Genomic DNA, 11,748 nt, shown 5'->3' on the forward strand with positions numbered 1-11,748 from the left:
ACCTTTTTAAACAAAGACTACTCACACGTCTTTATGTCCCGATGTCCCCGTCATCCATCCGACTCCAGTCCAAGAGGAGAAACCAGTCCCGAAAAGGGTGATAATGCTGTGGCCACAGTCTTACCTGGGTCTCACTCGAGTGCTGGAATCGTCAGGAATATTGGGATCCGGCTCGAAGGACCAAGTTAATGTCAGGTTCAAACACCAAACATTATATCACCAACTGTGAAAGAAGACACAAAGACGTGAGTATAGTTTTACTTGCAAGGAGAGTGATCAGAGACTGCTCAGTTACAATCCTCCAACCCACTCTGAGTCAGCCTCTGTCTCGTTGCCTTTTTATTTTGCTTTGGGTATGCCCTAGTTACATGCAGTTTCAACCGCTAAAGGGAGGGAACATTCTTGGCGCCGGTTGAAACTGATTCTTCTGCTCACACTATCAACCAGAGACAGGGCGTCCTGTCTCCACTCTGCAAAACAACTGATTCACACATCCTGCAGCGAGACGTCTGGCCTTGATACTTTACTGCTGCACACACACACATTTTATTCAACACAGCAATTTGGATAATATTGTATAAAAAGCATAAATGTATGTACATTTTCCCAACACTTATAAATATAGTATCTAAAGAGGATTCGTCCTTTTGCAGGCTGGTGTCCGCATGGCACTGTTCAGTTGTTGGTCATCAGGAATCATCCGTCCTTCGTGTTGTCTTTGCCTTGACGCCTCTGTCAATTAAACAAAGGCCTCTGGGATGTCGGATCCATTGATTTTGATGTAGATCTTGGCGTTGTTCTCCTTCTCATGGCGTTCTTGGTGGAGTGTCCGTCTGTAGCAAACGAGATACAGCGGCAGCAGGAAGCCCAGCATGCTGACAGCGAGCAAGCCGATGTTGACCTGTAAGGATAACACCTGAATTAGTCAAGCCTAGGATATGAGAACAGTGAGTGAGCAGCAAGCTGGAGAAAGGTTGTACAATTTGAAGTTCAAGCAAGCATTTCTGGAAAAATGTGGCTCAAAATTGAAACAAAACTTGATGGGGTTTTTTTTAGTCTTTTGCTTTTTTATTTGTTTTTTTTTTGTGATACCACCAGAGAAGGGACCAATGATGGCAAATTAATTCCAGGTACTGACATCAAATGCACACACAAGTTTGATGAAACATATGCTAACATGAACAGCACTTACAGTCATGATAAAAAACGATTAGACCACGCTTGTTTCTTCAGTTTCTTGTTCATTTTAGTGCCTGATACAACTGAAAGTACCTTTGTTTGGACAAATATAACAATAACAGCAAAAATAGCTCATGAGTTACATTTTTTGGCAGTACAATGCTATAGCTATTCATGTACGAAACTTAAGTGATTTTGGTTATTATCAAGAAAACCACTGAAGTTGCGAGATATCAGCTCTTAAATTAAACTCTTATGAGCTATATTTGTTACCATCATTATATTTGATCAAACAAATGTACCTTTAGTTGTACCAGGCATTAAAATGGATCAATAAACTGAAGAAACAAGGGTGGTCTAATCATTTTTTCCATGACTGTAACTTAAAGCATATTGGCAAATGACTGGCGTCGACATCTTCCTGTTCCCGTCTTGGTTTTGTGGCATGTGTTTGTGTGCGTGAGTAAATACGTACCCAGAATGGGTCACCCCCCAGGGGTCCCATCATAGCCAAAAAGAGTGGCTGCTGCAGCAGAGCAAAGACAGCACTGACTAGTGACTGCATGCCTGTTAGACTGCCAAACTGTGAGGAAGGGTACCTGGAAAAACACACCAAGAGCATTTAGCTCACAGTAAGAAGATGATGTGAATGTGCTCATAGTGCAATGCGGGGACACTTACACAGCAGCGTAAAGGCCACCAACAGCTGAGTGAATGAATCCTCTCACCACCGTGTGCAAAATGAATGAAACAATCTGAGACAAGAGGGAAGTAGAAGAGATTGGTCACCAAACTGAAGCATATTAAACAGACAATTTTCAAACAAATGTAGGGGAAATACCCGATTGTTTTTCCCTTGAAAAAAGTCTGAAAAAGGTGGGACTTAGAGCTCTTTACATGCAAAATAAGTGAGGAGATGACAATTTTCAGATAATGTTGATCAATGAAGCAGCCATGATCCTTTTTTTTTGCAATGTACCAGTTTGAAAAAAAGGTAAATATACATACTGTATATATTTATTATGTTTTTTGAGGGGTTATCGTACAGTAAATTCATGCATGTCTTATATTCAGGTCGGTACGGTAGTTAAGGAATGTGGGATCTCTATATTAAGATTTTTTGGAAGAAGGAATGTCTGTAGCCACTTTTCCACCAAGTGATACAGTTTAGCTGGTTTGTTTTGGAACGGTATACTAGTTAGGTAAATAACTACGACAAAGCACTTAATGACCACTTACCTGCAGAGGAAGGTTAGGTATCAGGCAAGTGATCCCAAAGCCCACCAGAAGTAGATTTGTTAGCACAAATGCTCTCAGGGCGTTGGTCACTTTCTGAGTCTTTCTGTCTCTTAGCTTTGTTTTTGGCTTGTCCCTGGTGGTTAAAAACAAAGAGCTTCAAGAGTCAAGCAATCACACTTCAATGGTCAACAATGTATTCTTTAAGACATGTCTTATTCATCCAGGTGATTGTACTCTCAGGGCATTGAATCCATCGCAACTGGACTGTTCAGGGTGTCTCAGAACAGGGGTCCAGGTTCGGCCCCAACCTCGATGGGTTTCTTTTATAAACAATTTGTAATGAGGGGTCGGTTGCAACCAGTCTGAACCAAAAAGTCCAGGGCCAAATTTTTGTCCCAGTCCACCCGTGACTGTGCGAAAGCATTTTGAAGATAATACGAGAGACCGTAGTAAAAAAAAAAAAAAAAAAAAAAGAAACACTTTGTGCATTAAAGATGCTAAAACCTATCTGAGCAAAACATCGACATCTTAGCTTTGTGCTACAGGTGACAAAGTGAATTTGTGTGAAATATTTTAGAATATATCTCTCTGTAATTAATTAATAAACACATTGGACAACCTTGGTCCAATGCTGTAACTGCTATACTGCTCACAGCTTCTAGCAGGCATATTTTCACCGTATCTCGGGAGCGTTGGTATAGGTTATGATATTCAACTCAAAGTCTATATCAGTTTCATTGGGAACAAGGATTACTTGCTGCAGGCGTCCTTCGATTCCTCCCCATCATCGCAGTCCTTCAACTTCCAGTCCATAATTTGACCAATCACAGGAGTGGTCATAAGGCAGAGTAGCTGCAGCACGCCAAAGATGGAGGAGTACAAACTCACTGTGAGGAAAAAAATGACTATTAGATACTGAGAAAAGAAAGACTGTGAAGGTGAAAGTAGTTAATGGTTAGTCTTGAGAGGGAAGCACACTGATATTAAACAAACCAATAATGAATACTAATAATACCATCAAAGGAAGGTTAAGAAAAGGTGCAAGAGAGCGAAATTGTTCATGTGATATGTACTTAAGAGGGCAAAGTCAGTTAATCATTATTACAAATGATTAATGGTGTTTTCAACCTAAGCCTGAATGTACTGTACATACCTCACAGGCAAAATATAAGGTAACAATAGAAGCTAGGAAGAAAATGTAGGATAGTAGAGGTCGTGGGCCTAAGGTGCTAAATGTTAAATAAATGCGAGACGGCAGAAACAATCAAGAGCCGGAACAGTGTGAGACTGCAGTATGCTAAACTGCCAAATGTTATACAAATGTTAGTCTACTTAAAAGAACAATGACTGACTAATCTGGAATCTTACCAACTTCTATTCTTTCCACTGAAAATAAATTTTTTGAACAGTTTTAGTCATTCGACAAACAACTTTTAACAACAAAGCTAAGTACTATTGAATTGGACTGTTATATAACACTGGAAACCTTATATTTCACTACAACAACGCTATATATAGCCATTATTACAAACTGGTTATATCCGGGGTTCCCAACCTGTGGTTCAAGATAACATTTAATTGTAAAAAATATATCCAGTATATATGTATAAATGTGTCGTCTTTGAATTCGATTTTTTAGGAGCTATAACCCTCTGGGACTGGGCGTTAGGGTTAAGGCCTTTACTTTTATGTAAAAAAAAATATTGATCATTTTATAAAACACCTAGCGCTGAAAATGTTTCAGAAGAACCCTAACCTGTGTTGAGGTCGGAATCGCTGAGCGCCTCGAGGACGCTGTTCATGGCCCCCATGTAGAACAAAAGGCGCAGCTGAGTGACCGACATTGTCACCAGACTGAGCAGGAAGATGGGGCTGATGATACTTTTCAGGAATGACTGGGCTGCAGATTAGAGGAGAATACTGATTAGAGTCACGTAGAGACGCTATGGTTGATGGCTATGGCCGCATTTCTTACACTCCTCCTTGGCCTTGCCCTCCAACTCCAGGTCCATGGTGGAGAGACATAGCTTGTGGCCCTCCTTGATGGGCAGATCTTTCTGCGTCAGGCTGTTGCCCACGCTGAGACGACGGCCCACTGTGGTCACTTGACGGTAGAACTGTTTGCCTGTGATTTTGTGGTCAAAGCCCAGCCAGCTGAACTTGATCTTGACCCTGAGACAGCAGGGAATGATGGTAGTGATGAGATGGTAGTGGGGAGATAAAATAAGCAGATAAGTGAGTTTACATATCCAGGTATAAATTATATATGTAAGTCTGGGAAAGGGTTTGTTCTATGAGTGGTGAGTGTGATGTGTTTTATTTTTATTTTTTTATGATTTTGTCATATTATTAGACAAATATTGATTCTGAACTGCTCCAAATGATGGTGTAGTGTAGAGCTTTGGAGTTGTTTACAGACGATGTATTCGAAGATAAAGGGTTAACTGCGTTTGTCGCTTTAGTAATGATATCCATCCCCAATTCTGTAATGCCACACACTGTTATGTTGCGTTTTTGTATAGTATTGATGGTTTTTATTATTGTTTTGTTTAAAAATGTAATGCAGACGATGTCCATCGGGATACATTGTGGTCATCTACTACCATGCATTTCTAGTTATACTGAATGTATACGCCTACTCTGTGATTTTGCATGTAATCTGTCTTAAAAGTGACATCGCACTGTGTATTACTATGTGCAATACTAACGTATAATCCATGTCCTCGGGTCCTGGGAAGGGTTCTAATGGCCAGTTGAAGAAGCAGTTGAGGAAGACCAGTCCAGCACAGGCAGCCCATACCACCAGAATAGTGATGAAGGGCACTCCAAAGTCATAGATCACCTTTGCAAAAGAACACAGCCATGGTCAAAACAACGTAAAAGTTGTTAAATGAAGGGTGGTTGACAAGGATTCCTATTACCTTTACACCAGGGAAGGTAACAGCAGAGGATGCATAGGAGCCAATCATCAGGGCGATGAAGGTGGAACGCAGGTCCCCGAACATATTGGGCAACTGAGAGAGACAGGCAGATGTTTTCTACGGCTATCCTTCATTTTTCAACAAAAAATACTATCATGAAGTCGCATTTAACAGGTGAAAAATTAGAGAAATGGCTGACCAGACATCCAAAAATAATGACATTTCCAAGCTGCACTGTTTTCCAGAGACTGAACAACAACAAGCACATTCAGTTACGTAAGAGATGGGGAAGTGGAGAAAGTGGAGGGGTGCCCTCATGGCGAGGAGCCAGCAGCTGACTGTTGCCCAACACCTTAAAGGCCATGCCTGGTACGGCTTGAGGTAGAGTCATTTAATAATTAACCGAATGCTTGTTGTTTTGCGAAAGAGATGGAATGAAAGGGGGATTTAATGTATAGAACCAGTGTGATAAAGGGGCACAGCACCCTATTTATTGTATACAGTGGTGGGATGTTTTATAGGGAGATTTACATGAACAGAGCCCCTCTGTGGTGATCACCATGGTACACTTTTGGACACTGTGACTCCCTATAGGGCTCCAATGATGGCAAAGGGAGGAAACAAAGGGGAAAAGAATGCAAAGGGTGTCACTGCTGTGAACTCCTAAAGGGCATCAGTTGTTTTTTTTCTCTGTCTCTGGCTGTAAGCCTCGTTTAATTCCCGGAGTGGGAAAAGTGGACAACAACAAAAAGCAATGACTGGAAGTTGTATGTAAATGTGTTTCTGACTTAGTTGTGTCATAGTGGAAGGAGCTCAACTTTCCATAGATGATGTCATGTTGTTCTTCTTTACACTGCAGATTAGTTGAAACAATTCCTCTCCTGGTTACAGACAAGCAGTGCACTCTGTTTCACCTCAATTGCTTCATGTGTTACTATGTAACTAAACTGGATTTCTGTTTAGTGTTACTAATCAGGTTAAGTTTAAGGTTACTAATGCACTCATTCACTATTTTCCTTTAAAGAGTCCGTATTTAATGAGCTGTGTTTATCCACCCTGTCTCAGACATAGTGTGTGGTTCCAAGATCCACAATTGTGCACATTATGCATTTTTTACATAAACAGTCGTCCCTCACTAAGTCATGGTTTGAATTCCGAATCTTCACTCTATCACGCTATTTAAAAAATATATTAATTAATAAATCATGCTGTTTCGTGGTTGAATATGACCTGTTATTAGTAAAAAAATGCCTGAATAAGCATTTTCAAGCATGAAAATGGCTAAAGGAACTACGGGTATACGTATATAAGGCATTCAGAAGACGCATTCAAAGGCACTGTGAATGATATGTAGTATTCTACACTGGTCACTAGGTGTCAGTAATGTCACTGTAATGTTTGGTAAGAATCCCAAATGCAAAACTTGATCGCTGGAACAAAAAGCTTTTATTGCTGGTTTGAATTATCTCACAACAGGCACAATAATCCTTAATAAAAAATCCCTAATAAAAACACGGGCTACTGTTACTGCAGTAACCCACACCAAGCTAAAACTCAACACCGAACCCCTGACGTCATTTCCTGTCCGCCCACCATCTCTCCTATGGAATATGTTTAGAGCAACACAAGACTTATTTATGTCTTAAATGGCTTATTTACTCTTATTATGTCTGCTCTAATAACGTTAGACACGGTATTTAAAAGGTTTAGAAGGTCGTAAACAGGTTTTCTTCGAAACTACAAAAATATTGAATCCTACTTTGTGGAAATTCATTTATCACTGTCAGGTCTGGACCCAATTAAACAAGGGATTACTATATACAGTAACTCTGCACTTGTCCAATAAAGTAGATGCTATATATCACATACACAACATAACAATAAGGAGTAGGGCCGGAGGACAACACTAGCAAAGCTATGTGAGCTACGGTACATTTTAACAGTGACGTTACGCTACATTAGCCTGTTGGCTGAAGAAAAACAACATACAGCTCCTATGCCTGTAGTTGACTGATTTATTTTGAGACCGGCTGGCTTTATTTTGAGACGTGTAGCAAAGCCTTTTTTTTTTAACCAAAGCTGATGGTGGGGGATACACAGGGCTCGTCTAGCATGTTGCATGCGGTCCATTCATGGTGTTATGGATGTATGAAAAGCTCAAAATCCCAACAGCTGATAATGTATTGTAAAGTTTACATTACTACAGTTTACACAGCACAAACATGCATTCAAACACTTACTGTCAGGGAGGTGAAGGTCATACACATGCCCCCAAAGCCATTGAAAGTCAGGGCAATAAAGATAAGGACAGAGAGTTCTGCAAATGAAGCAGGTCAGACAGGTTATTGTCGGTCTGTAATAACTAACAACCAAATATAAAACTGTATGTGTTAACACTTTTCATGCACACTCACCATTTGGTTGGTAGGCTCCGTATGCAATGAGCAAACAGGACAAGCCAAAGCATGTGCTAACACGGAAAACACAATTTGTTTCGTTAAATACACTATGCAAAAGTATTTGGATATGCAGCACAACGGATCATCTTGATTTGTCCTTACCTGCCCAAAAGTCGAAGTTTGCGAGGCCCGTATTTGTCCATGACGATTCCCAGTGGTAGCGTGATGGCTGACAGGAGGAAGGAGCCCACAGTGAAGGCCAGGTTCAACATTTCATCCTGCTCTTTACAGATTAGCCAGCCATTCATCCTCAGTTGCCCGTCAGTGGGGGCCAGGGGCTTCATCTCCACCCCGTCCCCCAGGGCCACCACCGCCCCGTCGCTCCCGTCATAATAGTCGACATACTCGTCGGGTGCGTCGGTTGTCGACAGGGACAGGTTGTAGCTGGAGCTGTTACCTGAAAATGTAAGGCCAATAGGACATATTTATTTTGACCCTTGCTCTTTTGTGACAGATCCTTTCATTAATGTCAGTTTTACAAAAAGAATAATGTCCAATCTTTTGAGTCAAGAGTCACAGGAAGTGGTTCCATCCCACCGTTAATTGTGAGACTGGTGGCATTTTCATCAAGGAAAAGTCTGTTCATGATTACATAATTACACTAACTGGATACCAGTGCCGAGCGATTTATTAGGTGCCTGGGCCTTCAGTCCTCTGATCAACCAATCAGAGGACAGAAAAGTGCTGATGTCACTGTGGGCTGGCGACCTGGCCCTGAGAGGCGAATCTGAAGTCTGATTGGCAAAAAAAACAGCTCTATTGCTACTAGTGTGTATGTGACATGGACCAGCACTCCTGATTCTGAAGGCCCCACATTGACATGGCAACACATAGTAGCTGAAATTTGATTGGACAAAAAAAAAACACCATACACATAAACTATGAATCAGTGCAGCCAAGAAAGATGCTACAAAATGAAGATAATAAACTGTTGGGAATAAATTAATATAATTTAATGGAACTGTACACATGCACCTGATCCAATTTAAAAAAAATACTGCCTTTACTCAAAGATAACAATGCTTAATATTTATAGACCCTGTCATTTAACAATAATGATTTTTTAACACAAACAAATTCTGTGAAAAAATAACCTTTAGATGAAATTTTTGTCAAATGCAACAAGATTTTGTTAGTTAAGAACAATACATTGAGGCAGTATTGTGCGAACTTAATATTCATTGTTTAAAAAATACAATTGCGTAGTTCGCAGTAAGGTCACTACACTACACATCACAGTGACATGTGTTTCTAATAGCTAAATCAGATGATCAACGTGAGCAGTCCATGCACGCTGTTACAAAAACTCAACACTGACCTTGAATCAGCAGATTCCATGCATGTGTTACAAAAACTCAACACTGACCTTGTATCAGCAGATTCCATCCCATTTAATTTTGAAAAAAAAACATCATTTAACATAATTTACTGTGTTTAACAAAGAAAATACAATTTTGTGGAACTGGTTGACATTCAAATATGTATGAAAAATTATGATAGCCTTGCTTGAAAGTGCTTATTTTATTACTAAAACAACTATTTTCTTACCAGACACTTTCTATGTTTGCTTTGCAATTTGCTTATCTTAACAATGTGTATCCTCAAATGTGTGTATGTGTGCTATAATACTTATAATAGATTACCTTTGTATTGTATTGTATTTTGTATTCAACAAACTACACTTCATTATTATCCTTCATTTCCTGCATTTTGTTGTTACAGTCATCCCCTCAGATTCATCACTTTTCCTATCAGGCTGTTGTCCCTTTATCAGCGGACTTTAATCTTCCATAATACAGCTAATAAAGTGCTGGCTGCTGCCTTCCTCTGTCTTGCTATCACCTGTCACATGCCTGAAAAGAGCTGAGCTTGTGCTGGAGTCATCTCCTTCTTACATCATCGTCAAGATAAGACATTTGTATCATCACAGCAGGAAGTTACCTATGCTAACACGGAGGACAAATATTTACTGCGGTCAGGGGTTGTCTCCTGTGCAACTGCCACATGGAAAAACAGACTTGAACACCTGGGCTTCATTGTTATTATTAACTAGAAATTGCCATTCCCTGTGGAATTGTGTGTTAATACTTGAGAAATGCTCCCGCTGATACACTGAACAAATGACTGTAGCACTGTAAAGCTACCTATAAACACACAATGATACAGTATGACATCCACAGTCTTGCTTTTCTGTCGATTTGGTTCTTGAATTGATTTCAGGTTTACTTAAAAATGGCAGAAAAAATCCTGATTTATGTGCATGAGCTATTTAATAATGGACAAATACCGTAGTCCAGTCAAACCTTCGTGTTTGTGATTATGATTGGGTTTTCGACGAAAATCTTTGCCAAACATTTGCCTCTTTTTGTACACTGTCTCGTTTTTTTGTACAATATTGTGCGTAAAAAGCTAGTCCGTTTGCCCCGTACTGAATCGTTCTGCGGACCATACTAAGGTGCCCAAACAAAGCATCCTACGTGATGCTGGCTCATTGTCCGTGCATTTTTTTATTGAGTGCGACTGCTAAATAACCCGCCATGGGGCCATAGAAAGTTGCGAGCGCCAGCAATTTCATAAAGAAGGTGAGAAACACTGTTGAATTTAATCTTGCCACAGGCAGGACATCTGCACAACAATATGTTCCATCCATTTGTCATTTATAATAATTTTAGCAGTTTTGCATGTAAAACTATAATTATTCTCTAAAAATTTATTTTTGTTAATATTTTTGGGTGTCTGGAACAAATTAATTGGATTTACATTAATTCCTATGGGAAAAATTGCCTCGGTTTTGTTTTTTGTTAGATGTTTTGGAACAAATAAATACGAACAAAATACGAAAACCTTGGTAACACTGTAATAGCATTTTGTTCTTTGATTTTCAGCCACTAGGCCTGAATATTTGTTTGCTTTTAGAACTTAGTTGGATTTTTTCAGCATTCCTGGTGAACTTTCAATCGCTGACAGAGAATAATGGTCAAACAAATAAATCCAGGAGATGAGCAAAGCAAACAAACTTCATTCAGCCAAATGGCAGCTAAGACATTAAGGCACCATGGACAAGATGTGATACAATGTATCGCCTTTGGTTCCGAGCCAATAAGTCTGCCCTAAATTAACCTTTGCCGCTCCCTTTCTGGTTGGAATGCTTTACATACTCAACTTTTTCTACATTCTTTGTCTAGATTCTACATCAAATTCAAAGGGTTCAAGAAGGAGGCAAGAAATTAGTGTATTTATGTGTAGTGTTTCCTTAAAAGTCGCCAACTAGTGGCCTGGAATGCATAATACAACACTTTCAACTGTCACAAACCAAAGAAACGATCTATTGTATGCACCTGGATTCAACTAGGTAAAAAAGAAACCCTCCGTTGTTCAACACAGTGAAAAAGCTGTGGTGTTGAGTTACCCCAACGGGTCATTGACTCACCCTCATCGCTGCACAGGTACGAGTAGAAGCCTTCTGATTTGAGCATAATGAGGAGCGATCCCCATCCCAGAAGTACAGCAGAAAAGAGGAGATTCTCAACGATGGCAGTCACCGCCATCCACCAGCGGCGGGCAAATGCTGTGGCCAGAGTCGGAGCCATGGTTGAGGGAGGGAAATATTACAGTAGTGAAGAGCTGGAGTGTAGAGAGCGACTGAGGGAAAGGAGAGGGAGGTGGTTGTGTCGCCTCGCTGACTGACCGATGAAGTATCGGAGATCACTTTATCTGGGAAGACAAAGGCACAAGAGGGAAGGGGAGGTTTTATAAGCGGCCTATCTCTGAAAAAACACTGAAGGACAGTCAGGGCAGCTTTTATGACTGCAATTACAGTAACTGCTGATGATAACTGAATGCGCTGCATGTGTGTTTAAACCACATCAGCATTCATTTTCATATAACAAAAAAAGTTCAGTACAGTAAGGACAAATGGAACATTATTAACCTTCCTTTGAGAGCAAAAA

The 11,748-nt window shown here is 40.2% G+C and overlaps 1 protein-coding gene across 2 annotated transcripts; it reads right to left on the reverse strand.

Annotated features, from left to right (window-relative positions):
- Positions 1-250: 250 nt before the first annotated feature.
- slc43a2b (solute carrier family 43 member 2b) lies at positions 251-11,748 on the reverse strand. 2 transcript variants are annotated; one of them, XM_054755489.1, is made up of 15 exons: positions 11,730-11,748; positions 11,229-11,512; positions 7,901-8,195; positions 7,754-7,809; positions 7,580-7,656; positions 5,340-5,432; positions 5,127-5,260; positions 4,394-4,590; positions 4,175-4,318; positions 3,787-3,804; positions 3,173-3,305; positions 2,419-2,551; positions 1,861-1,934; positions 1,655-1,778; positions 251-901 (listed from the first exon to the last, which is right to left on the reverse strand). In XM_054755489.1, the coding sequence occupies exons 2-15, from the start codon at positions 11,386-11,388 to the stop codon at positions 740-742; spliced, it is 1,800 nt and encodes a 599-aa protein (XP_054611464.1). In that variant the 5' UTR covers positions 11,389-11,512; positions 11,730-11,748; the 3' UTR covers positions 251-739. The 2 variants fall into 2 exon arrangements, with proteins under 2 accessions (XP_054611464.1, XP_054611465.1); XM_054755490.1 differs by lacking the exon at positions 3,787-3,804.

Source organism: Dunckerocampus dactyliophorus, chromosome 16, assembly GCF_027744805.1.
Source record: "Dunckerocampus dactyliophorus isolate RoL2022-P2 chromosome 16, RoL_Ddac_1.1, whole genome shotgun sequence".
Taxonomy (NCBI): Eukaryota; Metazoa; Chordata; class Actinopteri; order Syngnathiformes; family Syngnathidae; genus Dunckerocampus; species Dunckerocampus dactyliophorus.